Raw genomic sequence first — 18,236 nt, forward strand, 5'->3', positions numbered from 1 at the left:
GTTCATATTAAATATGTAAGGAGGACTTTACCAGCTGTTTCACAGTTAAATAATCTTACTGGAAAGTTGTGGGTCCCTTGAGGGTAGCAAGTGGTATATTCAAAGTGAAAGTAGGTTACTGTTTCTGCAGAGTGAAGTGGTTTTAAGACCAAATAGCTTTGATAAGTCGGAATGTGTCCCTTTGTTTTTTGAAGTGGTAATATGTTCATACAAAGTGGTTTATTATACAGAATATTCCTTAAATGTGCAGGGGTGAAATGATGGCAGTATTTGCAAACAGACTATTTCAACGGCCAGTAAACTGGCGAGGGGGAAGAGTAAAGCGTCCTTTTCATGATGCATTCTGTGCTTTTTCTGGTGATCTACCAGCAGAATTCAGAGAGGCTTCCAGATTATTTACGTAACTTGTGAGAGATGCTTAATCTACAGAGGAAATAATCAGGTATTGCTTTCTCTGTGACAGTGATTTTCTGGGCTTCTGAATAATTCATTAAATCTTGTTAAAAGAAGAGCTAAATAGTGGATTTTATCATGCCCACTGCTTTTAAAGGTCTTCCTGGGTATAGAGTTGTTAATTTTGGCTTGTAATTACAACCAGTTTATTTGATTATTTACTAGTTTTTCCATCTGAATGTTACTTGTGATAACAAGCCAATGTTAACAGCCCATCTCCGCCTATTTCCTAGCCCAGTTGGGTCTTGGCACTTGCCTTCCTGCCTCTCACCTCCGGTGTTCGGAAGCTGGGCCCGAGAGCCTGCTGCGGACAGACGTTGTGTGCAGCAGCGGGAGGAGACCCTGCTGTTGCACGGCAGTGAGGCTGTCTCCAGGATACTGTGCCAGGCATCTTCAGGGGGCTTTCTGAGAGCATTTGGAAAACTTGGAGAACAGCTCAAGAATCTAGTTAATTAACTTTACGCTGGTAATCAGAAGATTGGTTATTGGTAAGTCACTTTGTCTAGACTGTCATTTCATGAAGATCGCAGGGCAGGGTTCAGCCTCTTTTTAATTATTATTACACCACTGACTGCAGTAAAATTGTCTCTCATTTAATTAAACTAATATCAAAAAGGAAAATTTCAAAGTTGCCATTTTCAGCTATTATATTGTAAGATGGAATAGTTAAATAACTGTGGTGTGGAGTCTATTTTAATTCAGTGTGAAGTGTAAGGAAATTTATCATGCAAATCTGTATCTATGATATTGTTTCTAGTTGTTTGCTTTATAATACTACTGCTCCAAGAATAATAATAATAAAAATCTCTGTATGGTTCTGCAGAGTCAAAGTGTTTTATACCTGTCTGCTGGACTTAGCCCAAGGTTGTAATCTCAGCCTCAAGGAAGGTTTTTGACTCCAGTAGTGGGGACATGGTTTTCTTCATATTTAGCTGCTTGATGTATCCATTTTCTCTATGGCCTTTCTCTCCATCTTGTAGTCATGGCAGACTTTTAATACTCAATTCTTTCCTTCTGCACCCTCTACTCACAGGTTTCTTTCTGCCTATCTTGTCTGGTCAGCGGCTTCAGTGTATTTCTGACTTAATCCACATAGCCAAAAGTCTTGGCTTGGTGTTGTAATACTGTGCTACTAAAATGTATTTGTCCTACTGAAAAATAGATGTGAGAGTTTGATTACTTATATTTGTTAGGGATCACGTGGTATTTTTTTGCAGGAGGAAGTAGTAGTGTCCCGGTCAAATTCCAACTTGGATAACTGCAAGTGAAATTTAGATGGGCAAATGTAATATTGTTTCGCTACTGCATTGAGGAGTAAGAGACTGGGGGAGGGGAGAAYGAGACAAAAGAGTGAGTGCCTTAAATCAAGAGGTTGTATGAGGAATCTCTGAGGTGGAAACATGCAGTGGACGCAGTGTTCCTAATCTAATTTAGTGCTGCAAGTTGAAAACGTTTTCATTGAAACTCTTCATGCATATCTACATTAATGGAATGTTTGGTATACAAATTTTTTCATTTATCCTGCTTTCTGGGCGAGGATGGGCCCTCTCTGGCAGGAGCAGAGGTATTTCTGTGTCGGTATGTGCCTTGTTTGATGGAGTGGTTTGGGGTAGAACAGAGTCTATGGGTCAACAGTGTTCCAGGGAGTCCAAGAGCAACACAGATCAACGTCTTGGCCCAGCTTGATGAGGCAGGTGGTGATCTTTGGCAGGTGAAGAATATTGTCATTTTTAAATGACTGGCATTTCCTTACGTCGGGATTCTAGTATTAGTTCTGGTCCACAGAAAAGGTGTATTTGTTTGTACCTTAGAACCAGTTCTCCTTGAGATAGTGCTACAGGGCAGTTCCCTCTCAACAGATACAGCTCGTAGATAGCATATCCTGTGTTTTACCTCAATTGAACAAATTAAAAACAGAAATTTTGGTGAGCATTTTGAAGATTTTTTTTAATTGACCATTTTTTTTCTGTGTTGTCTTTTGTAGATAAAATGCTCAACAGTTCATTGACAACTTTCTTCAGAAGAATAATTACTACTGCTCTGCTCTTGCCATAATACCAGAATTCTGAGACCTACACGTCAGTGCTAAAGACCAGCAGAGAATCCTATTTTGTTAATTCTGTGTAGATGGAACAGGCATCGGTCTTGACAGCCCATCCTGATTTAAAGCTGCTTACTTGGTTTTCTGGGATTAAAGGTGCTCAATGAATCAGGGCCCCCCAAATGAGTCAGACAGCCAATTCTTGCCAACAGTTGGTTGAAAACTGTGCTGCGCATGTAGCAGGGATGGCACAAGAGGACAGTCGCCGTGGTCAGGTGCCACCCACATTTTATCATGGTGCCAGCCAGGAACTTGATCTGTCCACCAAAGTATACAAGAGAGAGTCAGGAAGTCCTTACTCAGTGTTGGTGGACAGCAAAATGAGTAAACCACATCTCCATGACAGAGAGGAGCAGCCATATTTCAGGGAGAACAGATCAGTAGGAGAGGTCCGGGCTGTGAAAGAAGACAGAGAAAACTCTGACGACTCTGAGGAGGAGGAAGAGGAGGAAGATGAAGTGACTTACAAAAGGGAGCAGATTATAGTAGAGGTAAACCTTAACAACCAAACATTAAATGTATCAAAAGGGGAGAAGGGTGTCCCCTCCCAGTCCAAAGAGACTGCTGTTCTTAAGACCAGCAGTGAGGAAGAGGAGGGTGACAGTGGGGAAGAGGCCACTGAAGACAGTAATGATGATGAGGAAAATGAGAGGCAGAAGAAAAAAGAGAAAAGAGTGGAAAAAGTTAGTGTTGCACAAAGGAGAACAAGGAGAGCTGCATCTGCTGCAGCAGCCACAACCTCCCCATCACCCAGAGCTACAAGGGGTCGTAGAAAGAGTGTGGAGCCCCCCAAGCGTAAGAAGAAAGCTGCAAAGGAGCCCAAGGCACCTGTGCAGAAATCAAAGTGTGAAGAGAAGGAGACTTTAACCTGTGAGAAGTGCCCCAGGGTGTTTAACACACGCTGGTACCTGGAGAAGCACATGAACGTCACTCACAGGCGCATGCAGATCTGCGACAAATGTGGGAAGAAATTTGTTCTAGAAAGTGAGCTGTCCCTTCACCAGCAAACAGACTGTGAAAAAAATATCCAGGTAGGTTTGCTCACCTGCTTGCCAGATTTCCGTTCCTTCTGTTGTGCCCTGGATACAGCTGGTGGACACTTCAGAGGGGGAAATCTCTTACGCAGACCAAGGTTCTGACCAAGACCTTGTCTCTACAGATCAACACTTTTTGGTGTCTTCCAAAAGAAGTAAATTGTAGGGAACAAAGTGCACAACTGCTTTCTGCTTTAGCAGAGTTATTCTAATATTTAACCATATGTTGGGAAAAATGAAAAACTACTTTTAACACATGTCAAACTCAAGAATAACTGGCCTGAAAACAAGCGCATTTGCTGGGAAGTACTTTGGCAGGATAAAACCTATTTCTTCAGGTGCTGAGCACCTGCAGCTTATCACTAGCTTTAAAGTTCAAAGTTTCAGTGTCTTGAAAGTCAGTCACATAGTATGTCCAGGTAAAGTTTCAAGGGAGAACAAAATTATGATGTGTTGCTGGTGTTGGAATCAGAAAGGTATAAAATACTGGAGAGGCAAGCAGGTGAGAGAGAAACTAGTGAAGTCAGGATTTGAATTTGTGTTACAATGTAACTTTTTTTTCCTATAGAGATAATTACATAAAAGTGATTTACAGTAGTGTTCATGTATGGGTATGTAAGTGTATGAACTCATAGACTAAATGCATTCATGAGCCTGCCCTGTCCCCAGTGGAAAAAGCTCAATAAATCTCACTGATAGTATAAAGGTCTCTGGTCTTTCTCAGCAGAAGATTTGCAGCTTTTAATTTTATACAACAATGGAAGCCTGTGTTGTAATAGAACCGTTTTAAAATGTAAGTGGTGGAAAGAGTTTCAGAGTTTCTGATTCATCTGTGGTTTGTACTTTGCTCATAGGCATCTGTGTTCTCATGTAACTGGGGGCACTGTTGTTTTATCTGGCAATTTGAACGTGCTTTGTTGCCTTGTTAAACTAGGCACAGTGTTGCCACCTACTTCTGAAATAATCCCACTGCTGGGGTGAAGCAGCTTGAGTTCGCTTTCTGCGCAGCTGAAATATTCAGTGATYGTAGGGCAACAAGTTTTTTGTCTATCCAGTGAGATTTAGCAGAAGGATTTAAGATTTGTTTGTTTGATTGTTGAAATACTAAACTGAACTGGTATTCAGTTCCTGCTGCTGTGGGTGACAACTATTTATTGCAATTTCTCTTTGCAGTACAATTCAATGCAGCTCTACATATCACTATACTATTTTTCCTGAGGCTTTAACTCGTAGGAGGAAGGTTGAAGAAGGGAGTAGATCTTCGCTAGCAAAATGTATACACATTCCAGCATGTCCTAGTTTCTGCCAAAGAGTCGACAAATATCCTTGCTCTTTTTGAAATAAATATTTCAAAACTTTATTGTGGCAGAGAACATTTAAATGTGCATTTAAGCAATGCCCTGCCATCCAAGTGGCTTATTCGCCACATAGTATCTTAGGACATTAAACAGGAGTTTATGAATAGATTGAATACATGTGATAGAATGGAGAAGCATCTGTAATCCCTGCACCCACGTGCTTCTAAGGGGTTACTGATCAATAAATAAGTCCTTTGACACTTCATATTGGTAAGCACAGCTTACTGAGCAAAGAAACTAAATCCTGCRTTTTGCTGACAGTCAACTCCAGTGAGACTTGCTGTGCGTCTGCACTGTTCGTTAAAGAGCACCGCAGAGCCCCAAGCTAGCTTTGAGTTAGGTGGTAAATAAATGACTGCACCTAGTGTTTCAGAATAGAAGATTTCAGTAAAGGCCTGTTGCAAAGAGTCTGAGGAGTCTTTTGAAATGTGAATGAAATACAAGTCTTGTCTGTGCTTAGTACCCCCAGGTGGCTGCCACAGTGTGAAATTCCTTTTGCTATCATGATATATCTGGGTACAYGGCATTTTATATTAATGTACATTAACTGGTTGTTTCTGTTATTGTAGTTCTTCTAGACACTAGTTGGAGACTGAGAGTCTAGTGAGTAATGGACGTACAAGCAAAAAACTTTTTTTAAAAAAAAGTTTTCTGTATGCTATAGGCATATATATTTCAGTAAAACAAGGAAAGTTCTATATTAAAATAGAGCAACATAGCTACACTGGCTGTGTCGGTGTTACTGTACTAGTGCAGAAGTACATGCTGTAGGTATTSCTTACATTACATTGTCCAAAAGTAATAGGAAAAGAAGAAATTATATTTAGTATCAGAAGCATCAGATCCAGAAATTCTGCCAAATATTCCTGGTGCCAGTCATCTTCAAGTTCTTTTTATAAGCATATATTGAACAATTATTTCTGTCTGTCCTAACATTCAAAATGTGTTTTACAACTGCCTGCAATTTTATTTATTTATTTTACTTTTGGTGAAAGGAGTAAGGAGTTATGAAAGTTTTACATTAATGTAGGGTTTAATATGTCAGTGGGAGTGTGGAGCTTTGTCTATAAAAATCCTGAATGGTTTCATTATGTAAATGGTAATTGAGCTGATAAACATGGCTGGCTTCTCTCGGTTGAAAAACCTATGTTTGTTTGTTTTTTTTTTGTCTAAACAATGGGCTATATCTATTTTTCCAGATAAATTATTTTTTTCTGGTTTGCATCCTTTCAAAATTAGTACCTTCACAGAGTTTGTGTTGTTTTCTTAGACTCAGTGTAATAGCTCTTAATGCTAGTGATCTAGACTACTTGCTGATGATGATCRTAAATTAAATTGTAGACTGTTTAAAGAACTCAGTTAACCTTAAATCAAAGGATTTTTGATCATTTCTTAGCATTGCTTCACTCTCTAGGGTTTTTTCCTCATGGACTACAGTTTGTTCCTGGCACATCTCCAAGTAGGTACTTTCAGAGGCCAAAGAATCTCCTTAGAGTCAGCGTGGTGAGTGGTGTACCAGAGTTTCCAGGCCTGCAGAGATCGGGAGCACTGTGGAAACAACATAACTTGCCTGTGCAGAGAAGAAACGGCTTGAGTTGATGGAAGGCATAGAACTAGCTAAACCTGCAGTGAATGGCGTATAGCTGTCCTCACTTTGAGAGAGGAGGGTAACTGACAGGCAGAAAAGTGGAGATGTACCCCCCTCCCCCCCCGCCAAAAAAAACCCCACCCCCAAACATCCCAAAAGCCAGCAAAAACCAACAAATCACAATTCCTTACTCTTCACTTTGAAGATAAAAATGACCTGTTATCCTCACATGTACTGCTTCTATCAAGTTTCACAACTAAGTTTATTCTGGAATTTTCAGAATTGTACAAGGATTTTAAAAAGTCTTTAGCAAGAACACTCTTGAAACTAAGAGATGCATGAAAGCCTGTGGATCCTGCTAATCGCTGACTTTCTGGACTTTTCACAGTATTGTGGGATGCGATTAAAACATGGTTTGCATATGGTCATTTTAAATCTTCAGTGCTACTGATCTGTATAAAGGAAGAGTCAGARCATGAAAAGAAACTTCCTTTGCTGTATGAACTGTGTACCGGAGTCTCCGCATGGTCAAGAGCTGTGAGATGGRAGCTGTCTTCCATACAGAGTCAAAAGAACAAGAGAACTTTGACTAGTTCACAGGTTGTTAGACCTGGTCTCCCAGAGATCAGAGARGTCACAAGAAAGACAGGGCTGGACACACAGTTGAGTCTCAAGGCAGCTTGGTGCTGTTGGCCTCCTCAGCCTCTCTTGGCCTGCTTCTTCCCACCGCCAGGGGTTTGGATTACCAGCAGCCTCAATGCCAATGGAGTCTTTTTTTCTCCTGTGCTGGGATTTGCAGTTGAGCTCCCTGGAGGCTGCATCCAGCTATACATAATGTTGTGTTTTGGAAATAGGTTAGTGTAGTAGCTGTGGTGCTCTTCAGACTTTGGCAGATGGCAAAAAAAAAAAAAATACAATGTGCTAGCACGCTCTCTAATTCTACTTGATTTGAATTGTAGGCTTTGCTTAGTGTATGTTTCAACTGTAAAACAGTAAATGTAAGCTGAAGTACAGTCTGATAAAGTATACAGCGTTTTGACTTGTTTTCGATCTCTTTTTGATGTGCAAGAGGAAAATATGTGGCTTACCACCACAAACTTGATCCACTGAATCTTTCTAATTTTTAAACTTCTTTGTGTTTGTCCCATTCGTTCAGTGCGTTTCCTGTAATAAGTCATTCAAGAAGCTCTGGTCCCTCCATGAACATATCAAGATTGTCCACGGATATGCAGAAAAGAARTTCTCCTGTGAGATTTGCGAAAAGAAGTTCTACACCATGGCCCACGTGCGGAAACATATGGTTGGTGAGTTATTGATTGGTGCTTCTGTTGGTTCTGCCTCACAATTTGTCTGTATGGTTCTTAACTCTTAATTGTTGTTTTTGGAGAGTAAAGAGGGGAAGAAAGGGCAAATTCAGTCATCTGAGCTTTAGCTGTAGCTAGAAGTTCAAGTTTGTATTACTGACAGGCAAGCAAAGTATATATGCGTATGTGTGTTCATGTGTATGTATATGCATAAGCTGTACAGTTCCGATCATTTTACTGCTCAGTGTTCCAGAAAGAATTCTGGGTGAAGAACTACTTACATTTTAGTAACTCTTCTCTAATGTAATATTTTGTTGCAGCACATACAAAGGACATGCCATTTACATGTGAAACCTGTGGAAAATCATTCAAACGCAGTATGTCTCTCAAAGTACATTCCCTACAGCATTCTGGAGAGAAACCTTTCAGATGTGAGGTGAGGCAGCAACTTATAATTTTAAAAGTTTTGGATATGGTAGCATAAGATACGGAATTAGTAATGCTGTCAGTAGTCATATATGTTTTCTGTCAGTGTTCAYAGGAAAGCCAGTAGCACAGTACAAATTATGCTAATCTTCCTTCTTGCCTGGTGACTTGAGGCAAATGGAGCTGACAACATTGGAAATAAATTACTGCTTGATATTTCACTTTTGGGGAAAAACTGTGGGCAGAGAGGTGATGAGTTCTTAAGTTAACAGGGGGGAGAGCAAGAGAAAAGTCATTCCCTTTTCCTGAAACATGGAATGAATGGAAGCAAGCATTTTGATTTGTGTCTCTCTCTCCCCATACAAAAATGGAGAAAAGAGCAAAGTTTATCAGTACTACTGGGAGTGTTAAAAGGAAGAGAAAAAATAGAAGAGAGGAGGAATTCTGACAACACTCTTCACAGCTGGAGAAATAAATGAGTCATAGAATCATAGTATCGGTAAGGTTGGAAGGGACCTCTGGAGATCATCTAGTCCAACCCCCCTGCTCAARCAGGGTYRCCTAYAGCATAKTAGGCAGGGTTGCATCCAGGCAGGCTTTGAATATCTCCAGAGAAGGAGACTCCACAACCTCTCTGGGCAACCTGTTCCAGTGCTGAAAATGAAAGTCAGAACTCTGAAGTCCTACAAACCAAATCGCACAGACATGAGTCTGGAGATCAGGCTTTTGCAAGGACATTGTTTGCTTCCTCTRCAGTAGTCTCTACAGTTCAGAGATGGTATGAGGTATGCTGTAAAGGCTGCCTCTTATAGAGTGTGTGAGAGGCTAGTCATTTGTCATATTAGTGATTATTGCAAAGCGGTTTAAAGCTCTTTTTTATCATCTTTTAGAAGATTACCTTCTTGAAGTGTAAGATAGTACTCTAAACTGAGGTTTCTTAAAGTCTGTGTTTGTGTTGTGAGGGGGGTGTATCTCACTGGTGCATTACTGTGTGTTTCTAATATATAGCTATGTCTGTTCCAGGGAAGGAGACTGTATRGGATGGACTTATTCAGTCATATGTCTGGGGCAGATAATGTCTCAGTCATGTGATGGAGATGCTTGTGGGCTATCACATGACCGAGGCAGGCCTTGGTGTAGAGCCTTTCCTGTTTCCACAGCAGCTCTGGTGGCTCATCCTATCCAAGGAGCGGAGCACAGCTGCTGCAGGACACGTAGGAGTAATGGCAGTGTTGCAGCCACAATAGTCTTGGAGATAAACCTTTGGGGAGAGAAATTACTTCATATTAAAGCAGTAGATAATAGCTGGGAAACAGACCAGCTTTCAGAAAAACAAGCYTGTGTAAGAGTTTTGCTGTGCAAGCAGAGTCCTCTAGTGGACGCACACCACAGTCCAGCAGAGATTGCTGGCAAAGCTGCAAAACCTCCAAGTGATACGTTAAGCCAACAGAAGCACTCTTCCGTTGGCATAACTGTGTTTCTACCAGGGGTTTGCCAACAGCTGTGTCAGCTAAAGGTTATGACTGCTCCACACTCCTTGCCAAGTTTCCTGTGCCAGCAGAACTTTTAGTACAGACCAAATTCTACTCTTATTAAATAACATAAACTCCTTGTTTGCAGGGTGTGCCGGTCCTTGTATGTATTAGTTGAAGTATTCCTTTGATTCCTTCACATAATACGTTTGAATGCTGTCCCATGACTGCCACGCATCCTCGTGTGTGATGCCTGAATATCATGGTTGCCATCTGTCTGTTGCAGAACTGTGATGAGAGGTTTCAGTACAAGTACCAGCTGCGTTCCCACATGAGCATCCACATTGGGCACAAACAGTTCATGTGTCAGTGGTGTGGCAAAGACTTCAACATGAAGCAGTACTTTGATGAGCACATGAAAACACACACTGGTAAGAACTTATCAAAGAAAAGTGCAGTTACTTCCAGCACAAAAACATACCTACACTTTCATCTATGTTACTCCCTTGGAATTTGTGATCGAAACTGCTATCCAACCTAGATAAATCAGAAAGGAAAGGTTAATACGTTAACCTGCGGTTACAACAGAAGAGCTGTCTATAGTCATGTTGATTCATTGTGGAGGAAAATGAGAGGTTAGGCTTACTTCCTTGTTATTTTGGTTTGAAGGAACTCCTTCCCAAAAGCCTTGTAATAGAACTTTCTTGTGCCTCAAAATCTGAAGATGAGAAAGGATTTCATAAAAACTGAGGACTCCTGTGGAACAACTGTCTCTTTGTTGGCTGAAGGTAGCTGTCAGAGTAGCTTTTTGTAATACACACTTGTTTGCCATTACAGCTGAAGTAATTATTAGCAAATGTTTTGTGCCTGACTGATTGCTGTGTCCATTTCTGTAGGAGAGAAGCCTTTTATCTGTGAAATCTGTGGGAAAAGCTTCACCAGCCGCCCAAACATGAAGAGACATCGCAGAACTCATACAGGGGAGAAGCCTTACCCATGTGATGTGTGTGGTCAGCGATTTCGCTTCTCCAACATGCTCAAGGCACACAAGGAGAAGTGCTTCCGTGTTACTAGCCCTGTTAACGTGTCATCTGCTGTCCAGATCCCACTGTCCACGACCTCTCCTGCCACCACAGTCCCTGCTGTAGTGAACGCACCCACAACCCCAACCCCACCTATCAACCTGAACCCAGTGAGCACGCTTCCTCCGCGCCCCATTCCCCATCCATATTCACACCTTCACCTACATCCTCATCCTCACCATCCACATCATCTTCCTGTGCCCCCGGTTCCTCATTTACCCCCTCCTCCAGCTCTTTTTAAGAGTGAGCCTTTAAATCACAGAGGCCAGAGTGAGGACAACTTTCTGCGACACCTGGCAGAAAAAAACAGTTCAGCACAGCACCACTAACATCTTTGCTTCCTGCCAGCTATTTTCCCATTTTATGCACATGGAAACTTGCCCTCATGGAAGTACGGAGGGTTAGTTGGTGAGGATCTTTTGTCTCTCTCTCAGCCCCAGCAGAGAGTCCTGATTTTCCCTTGAATCAGTTAACCAACAAGGAAATTCTGTTTTGGATCAGCAGTGGTCATTTGAACCTGGGAACCGACAGGACTTAAACCCAATTTACTTGCATTTTACTGGTGACTTTTATAAATTTCAGATACTGAGACTTGTGGAATTTTATAATTTCATATCAGCTGATGAGGTATGCTTGCTTTTATATCCTGGACTTCTCCTCAAAGAGGAGATAGGCCTGGTTTTCTTTGTACTAATCGGAAAGGCTGTGAGATTAATACAGAGCATTAATTGTATCACTGTGTATCGTAATGAATTCTTTTCAGCTTTTGGTGCCGGCTATGGAGTGAGCCAGCCACGTATCACAGTATATTTGAGCATTATAAAGACAAAAAAATTTCTTGTTTGTGTAGCTCTCCTAACACACTCTTTATTTTACTACAGAAATTATTTTAGAGTTTTTTGTATAGACCTATTTAGTAGTCTGTTTCTAAATGAAATGTATTTCAATAAGCGGTGTAATTTTTTCAGTGTAGCTGGACCTATGTTGTATAATAGATAAATTTTTATAATCATCAAAATGTGATTCTTAAAAGATGCATATAGCTTCTATAGTTAAAGTTATTCTTACAACCATACAACTTAAAAGGTGCTTCAGAGAAGGAAGGAACCCAAGAGGTCTCTGGAAAGGTTGCCTCAAAAGTGATGTTGATTTCAGAACTTTACGTAATTTATTTTAGTAGGGCTTTTTTTTTTAACCTTACATTTCCCTTTTCACAGTTTCTCTTAAGCTTATTGGACAAGGATGCCGAGATGCTGTATTCCTCCTCCACGAGTTCTGTTTAGTTCGGTTGGAGTGAGGTATAGGGTGGGCTAGAAAGGGAGCCCCTTATCTGTAGGGACCCACTGGCTCATGAATCGAAACTCGCAAGTTAACAAGAGATCTGACAGCAGAGAGAAAATAACTATCTCAAGTCAGCCAAGCATCTTTTCTGTTTATGTAGGAGAGCCAGGTTTAATGGCTTTTCATGGTATGATTTTTAAGTTGCGGATCATATCAAGTGCTGCTCTTCAAATTGCTTATTGGAATTCCTGGAGTTGTTAGGAGAGGGGAATTAAGTGAGATCATAAATGTGGTGTTTCTGACTGGTTGAGTGTAAGAGTGAGAAGAAAAGTTTGAATGATACAATGGTGTTTCAGTTGCATTGTTAAGAAAATGCTGATAGCACTGTATGTACCGTGTGAAGTTCTATCCCATAAACGTAATGTGCATAAAATTATGGGATGATTTCTAGGGGTCGTAGTCATATTTTGGCAAATCTAAATTTTACAGTTGTAGGGTAGGAAACTTTGAATTGTAGGCATGTCACTGTTTCATAATCCTGGGAGGCAACGAGGGGTAAATGACAAGTTTAGTGCAGGGATGGTGGGCTGGAATGCCAAATGTATCTGTTTTAACCAGTAAGTAGCTGTTATTTTTCAGTTTTGTTTTTTTCTTCAACTAAAACTAAATATAGCAGCATTATGCAATCTAGGTAACTGTTGCCACCTTCAATGAAGAGAGAGGCCCAAGGCAATGTACTGTAAGTCCTTTTTTCCTTAAAATTCCTACTTTTCTCTGCTGCTTTTTTAAATTAAATCCCACCAAACTATACAGCCAGAGATCCTCACAGGCAGATGTCTAACTTACCATCCTGCTTATTAATGAACTGGGATTTTGTGGCTAATGGGATTAATTTCTTTCAGTCTTCAAGATAGCAGAAATGGTGGGAACCCTTCCTAGTGTTACTTCCTCAAGGTTAATGCTGTTAAGCACTGTTTTGAAACACCATATCTTCTGGCTGAGAATTAGCTCCTTAGTTGATATTTTTCAGCATTTCTGCCACTGAATCATTGATAATGTTTTATTCATAAAAATCATAGGAAACCTTAGGAACCAGAATGGGCAATTTTGGCCCAACAAACGTACTAGTTTTTGGCTAAGCTGAAACCCCTTCCAGCATTTCTGAAAAATAAAACAATGTGGTTTTTAAATGTTTTCTCTATAGTATTTATATACACCCTCTTATCTTCTAGACAAAAAATTCAGTTATGAAAGTGAATTTACACTCATAATTACAACTATTGTATTTACTGTGGCTGGTCCGCCCTGGAAGTTCTATGCATTCCACGTCACATTTGCAACCTACATTTCTGTTGTGCCACTATTTTATGGTCAGGCTTGTTATTAAATGATTTTCAAATACAAAAGAAAAAAAAAAAGTCTTGGTAAATCGATTGTACTCCAGTTTTGCAAAATGATTTCTTCTCAATAAATTTACAGTATTAGGCTGCTATTCAGAATTCTAAAAGCTGAGACAGTTTTTGTTTATTATTTAGTTCATAGGAATGATGCACGTTGTAATTTTTTTTTTCTTCCGAGACTTATGAACTTCCCTTCTGTGGAAGAAGATTAAACTATTTAACCAGCTTAACAGTCTGTTATAACGTGACATGATGTCAACAGATTCTCATGTTAATCTAGGGCAAGCATATTGAAATCTGACATAGTGGTCTCAAAGTGTTGCAGTGTTACATTTTAAAAGTACATACTTCATCAAAAAGGGAAAGTGGATATTACAARAGTCAGAAAATTCAAGGTTGAGATTTGCTGTGGCTTCTCACTTCCACTTAACAAATTTTCATCGGTACGCACCCCTTCTGAAGGTTTTGCACAACACTAAGGGGCTCAAGGAGAGCAAAGGCAAACTATATCAACTGTGGGTTTGATTTGAACATTTCTGGAAAATGGAGCTAATCTTTTTGTTTTGTTCTTAAAACATTCTACAGCCTAAGGCAAAATTCTACTGAATTCCTACAGCTACATTTTTTTAGAAGTGGAAAACTCAACAGAATTAAAGCTGTAATTGGGAGACTGGCATTCGAAGACAAGCCAAAAAAGGACAGCATTTTTTCTAGGGAGTTGAAGCTGCTTGTCCTAGATACAGTGAGTTACCCTTTCTAAAGGTATTAGCTGTGTTAGTTTGTTTATTCGGTGTATTATCTGAGACGGAGTTATCTTCCTGGATAAAGGTGTGGTGGTTATTTGTTTTATATTGTCATGCCGGTCTGAACTGGTGACTCTCCTACTCACATGTCTAAGATGCTTCTTATGGCCTAATTTATATTGTTGTGCACATCAGCTGCTAGCACCTGGCTTGGGTTCCGAACCACATGTTAAATTACAGCTTTTGGAAGAGTACTTAAAGCTGAACTCAGACTGTTATCACTGGGAAATTAGTTCATATCTCAACAGTCCAGTTCATCTGGATGTTTTTGTCTTTATTGTGTCTGTTGAGCATGTAATAGCTGTTTTCTATTTATTGAAGAGAAGAGGAGGTAAAGCTCAGGGTAGGCAGTCTAAAAGATGGTGCTTCCCTTTGACCATTTCGGTCTGTTTTAGCCAAGTAAGTGAAAGAACAAGTTCAACTCTGACCTAAGAAGATTAGTATTTTTGTAATAAATTTAATTTACTGCCTATTTCTTTGTGTTATAATGACCAACAGTGTGATCATCAGTGGGGTCATGCACCATTTTTTTTTAGGAGTTTGAGAGCTGTTGTGCAGAGCTGTTTCTATGCTTGCAAAGGTATTGCTGTATTGACACTTTTTGGTTTGATTATTATTTGCAGAGTATATTGGTAATGTGCCTTTGAGAAGGTGATAAAACGATATGCAACTTGCAGTGAGGCACTCGAGAACACTACATTAATAATGTGAAACTTTTTTTGCTTTGGGACTTGAGCTCAGGGCCATAAGACGTTTAAATGTTTATTTTATGGTTTCCTATTTCTATTGACAGTATTTTAAAAGAACACGTAATATGTGGCTCAACAAGACTTTTTACCCAATAGTAAGGAACATCTCACTTGTAAATAGAAGATGAATTAAGTTTCTGTTCTTAGTGTTGATTTTGGTGTTTTAACCTGGGAGACATGGCTACCTTGACAGATGATTGAGGTGAATTAAATAAATGCTTGCCCGTTTTCATAACAAACTGAACTGATGCAATTTTTCCAGCCTAGTGTATAATACAGTGTAATTAAGATGTGAGTGATCCTTAGTAGAAAACGTGACTTTGTTCTTTTATCTCATCTGTTCTGAACTTTGAGCTCTACTGTTTTTCAGTAGTGACTATAAAAGTCTTCCAGATCTCTGACCTTACTGTCTTTCTTTTCTTTTTTTTTTTTTAATAGGCATATATATATATATGTATTTTAATTTGGTATAAAATGTATTGCTAAGCAGAAAGTACATATGGAGCTTGAGCCTGGATGTGGTCTTCTATATCCTAGCTGGAAAAGTCTAGAGAGAAGGAACACGTGCTCATTATAAACAGTGGTCACGTATTTTTGAAGGATGCTATTGTTATATTGAAGACACTGAGACTGGCACTGGATACTCTATTGAATAATTATCGATAACTTAATCAGGCATTTCTTTAATGAAACTGCCATTTAGCATTTCAGAAATTAGTACCGTTAGATACCTTGTCAGTTGTTCAGAACCGATAAATACCACACCTCCCTAGATTGTTTATATATTAAATCATCAAGGGTTTCTAGAGTAGAGGGAAGGTACATTGAAAATTAATGACTATAAAATGATTTCACTCTTTTACGGTTTAAATTTGAAAGCAAAAGTGTCACTGTGCAAGTTTTGACATGCACGTTAAGGTTTAAACAGTCTTTCATGGCATGTCACTTGCCAGCTTCCATCAAATGAATTTGTCTAGTAGCATAATGGTTATTTTACTGGTATCTGAAAACATTTTTGTATATGTAGCCTTATGTTTTCTTTTGCAGAGTGCTTTTTTCCTAGCAATTCACAGAGAGGGTTCCCCTTAAAAGGCTCAGGTAGGGAAGAAGGAACACTCATTTTCCCAGGGTTGGCATACCCGTGAATGGAACTTGATAATTTTTTGTGAAGATTTCAGAGTGGCCAAAACTGGAATTAAGCTCGGATTAGTAACTGTCGTTGTTTTAGCAGATAAAAGTAGAAGGCAGCTTTTGAAGTAATCTGGCATTAGTAAGTTGTATTGTCTTGATGGCCTTGAAAGGTGTAAATCTTGTATTTGGATTTAAGCACGCTTTCAGTGCTAAAATAAGTTGTATGATATATTATATACATATTAAAGACATGGCAGAAAAATTAGACTATACCAAGAGGGAAGAGATGTTAAAGGCAAGTATTCATATTTCCTATAGACATTAGGAAGAAAACTACCTTCAGTTCACAGATTTTTTTTTTAAATCCTGATAGCAACAAGATAAATTTGCAGTTTTTAAGGTTTGAATATAATTCTAAGAACTGAGAGTTACATTATTTTCTTGATTCTCTCCTCCAAATTTCTGCCTGAGTTGACTTGTTACATATTCTTGTGCCTAGGAAAAAAATTTGCTATGGATTACAGGGGGCGCCCTCTACTTTTGGAAAAAAATAATATTGGTGCTTTTTTCATACAGTGCTGCATTCTTCTGTCTTTTCAAACGAGGATAAAGATTGGAGAGGGATTTTGTGATTTTTATTTTTTATTATTATTACTCTCCATTTAAAAACTAGTCTCTCTATTTTCACAAATAAATCCTCCTGCTTTCTTGTTCTGATGTTGCTTTTACAGATTGAAAGTGCCAAGGAATTAGAAATTGTTGTCTTCTGGTGAAATTTCTTTGAATATTGAGAATAGCTGCTTTTGTACTGAGTTGTGACCTACGTTTGCACAGGGTGGGTATATTTTGCAATGTAGGCCTCCTCTTCGGTGGTGGTGTACTGCGAACTTCTGCACACAGGCGCTATGGTCAGGTGAAGCTGGCTGAGAACAAGTTAGTCCAGATGTTTGCAGTCTGTGCTCTCACTTCATCATATTGCTAAATAATTATTTCATCCATATCTTACTGAACCCTCTAATTTAGTAGGAAAATTGATAATCTGTCATATATGCTTTCCTTCTACTTACGCAGGTTTCCATGATCTAGGGTTCTTCACCATTTACTGTATCATGAGTCTTGCAAAGCACAGTATAAACGTGTTTGAAACCAAGAAATCGCACAAAATTTTCAATCAAAAAGGAAATACTACCCTTGTTCACACTTGCTTTGAATTCCTTTTTCAGAAAAACCTACCAAAGTTCTGGGCAGAGTGCAGAAGCAGACTGACACCCCCTGGTGAAGTGATGTATTGATGTTAATAATTATCTTTCACTTAGAAAGTGCTGGTGTTACTGTTTATTTTTGGCCAGCCTATGGAGTGATTACATAGTTCCCGTAGATTTTTCAACTATTGTTTCTGCACGAAGGTGAAATCTGTAGTGACACTGAAACGGATCAGTTTAGGATGTCTTCTCAATAAACCAGGCATCTAATTTCGCTCAAAGTAGTGTGTCTGATTTCCTAATGGGTCACTGAAGCCTTTTAAGCTGAATTGACCAACAGTAGAATTAGCTTAAAAGTTAGTGGGGAACTACCCCTACCCTTTTGTGTACAGTAGGATTGATTGATTTTCTGATATGCTGCTGAACTGATGCCCTTTGCTGAGATGAGAACAGACACTCAGAGCAAGGCTGCAACTCTAACGAGCGGTTTAAGGATATGCACATATTTAGTCTGTTCAGAGTTAGCACTGCTGAAATGATTGCACCTAAAGAGAAGCCAGCTGTTGATCCTGCTGGACACACGTACTGAGTTCATTAGAAGTACAAGAGTAAATCTCAGTGTGTTACTGAGTAGCACAGAAGGTTGCTGCTGTTTTGATTTGGTTTTTGGTGGTCATATGATCACTTATGAGCAGATTGTAGAAGAGTAATGGCTTGATGGGAAAAGGAAAGCAAAAGATACTTGAGGTGAGATAGCTGCAAGCAAACTGCATTTTCTTCTGTTTTGGACTGGAAAGTACAGAAATGAAGCTATTGAGAGAGCAGAAGTTTTGCCTCTCCTTGCTGTTTATC

The 18,236-nt window shown here is 39.5% G+C and overlaps 1 protein-coding gene across 1 annotated transcript; it reads left to right on the top strand.

The window, feature by feature from the left end:
• The first annotated feature begins 2,442 nt into the window (after positions 1 to 2,442).
• Positions 2,443 to 13,899, top strand: ZNF652 (zinc finger protein 652). The gene is made up of 5 exons (XM_085318628.1): positions 2,443 to 3,585; positions 7,691 to 7,838; positions 8,159 to 8,274; positions 10,023 to 10,167; positions 10,633 to 13,899. The coding sequence occupies exons 1-5, from the start codon at positions 2,677 to 2,679 to the stop codon at positions 11,145 to 11,147; spliced, it is 1,833 nt and encodes a 610-aa protein (XP_085174754.1). The 5' UTR covers positions 2,443 to 2,676; the 3' UTR covers positions 11,148 to 13,899.
• The last annotated feature ends 4,337 nt before the right edge of the window (positions 13,900 to 18,236 follow it).

Source organism: Rhea americana, unplaced genomic scaffold (genome assembly GCF_003343005.1).
Source record: "Rhea americana isolate MKP2758 unplaced genomic scaffold, rheAme1 scaffold_546, whole genome shotgun sequence".
In the NCBI taxonomy this organism is placed as follows: domain Eukaryota; kingdom Metazoa; phylum Chordata; class Aves; order Rheiformes; family Rheidae; genus Rhea; species Rhea americana.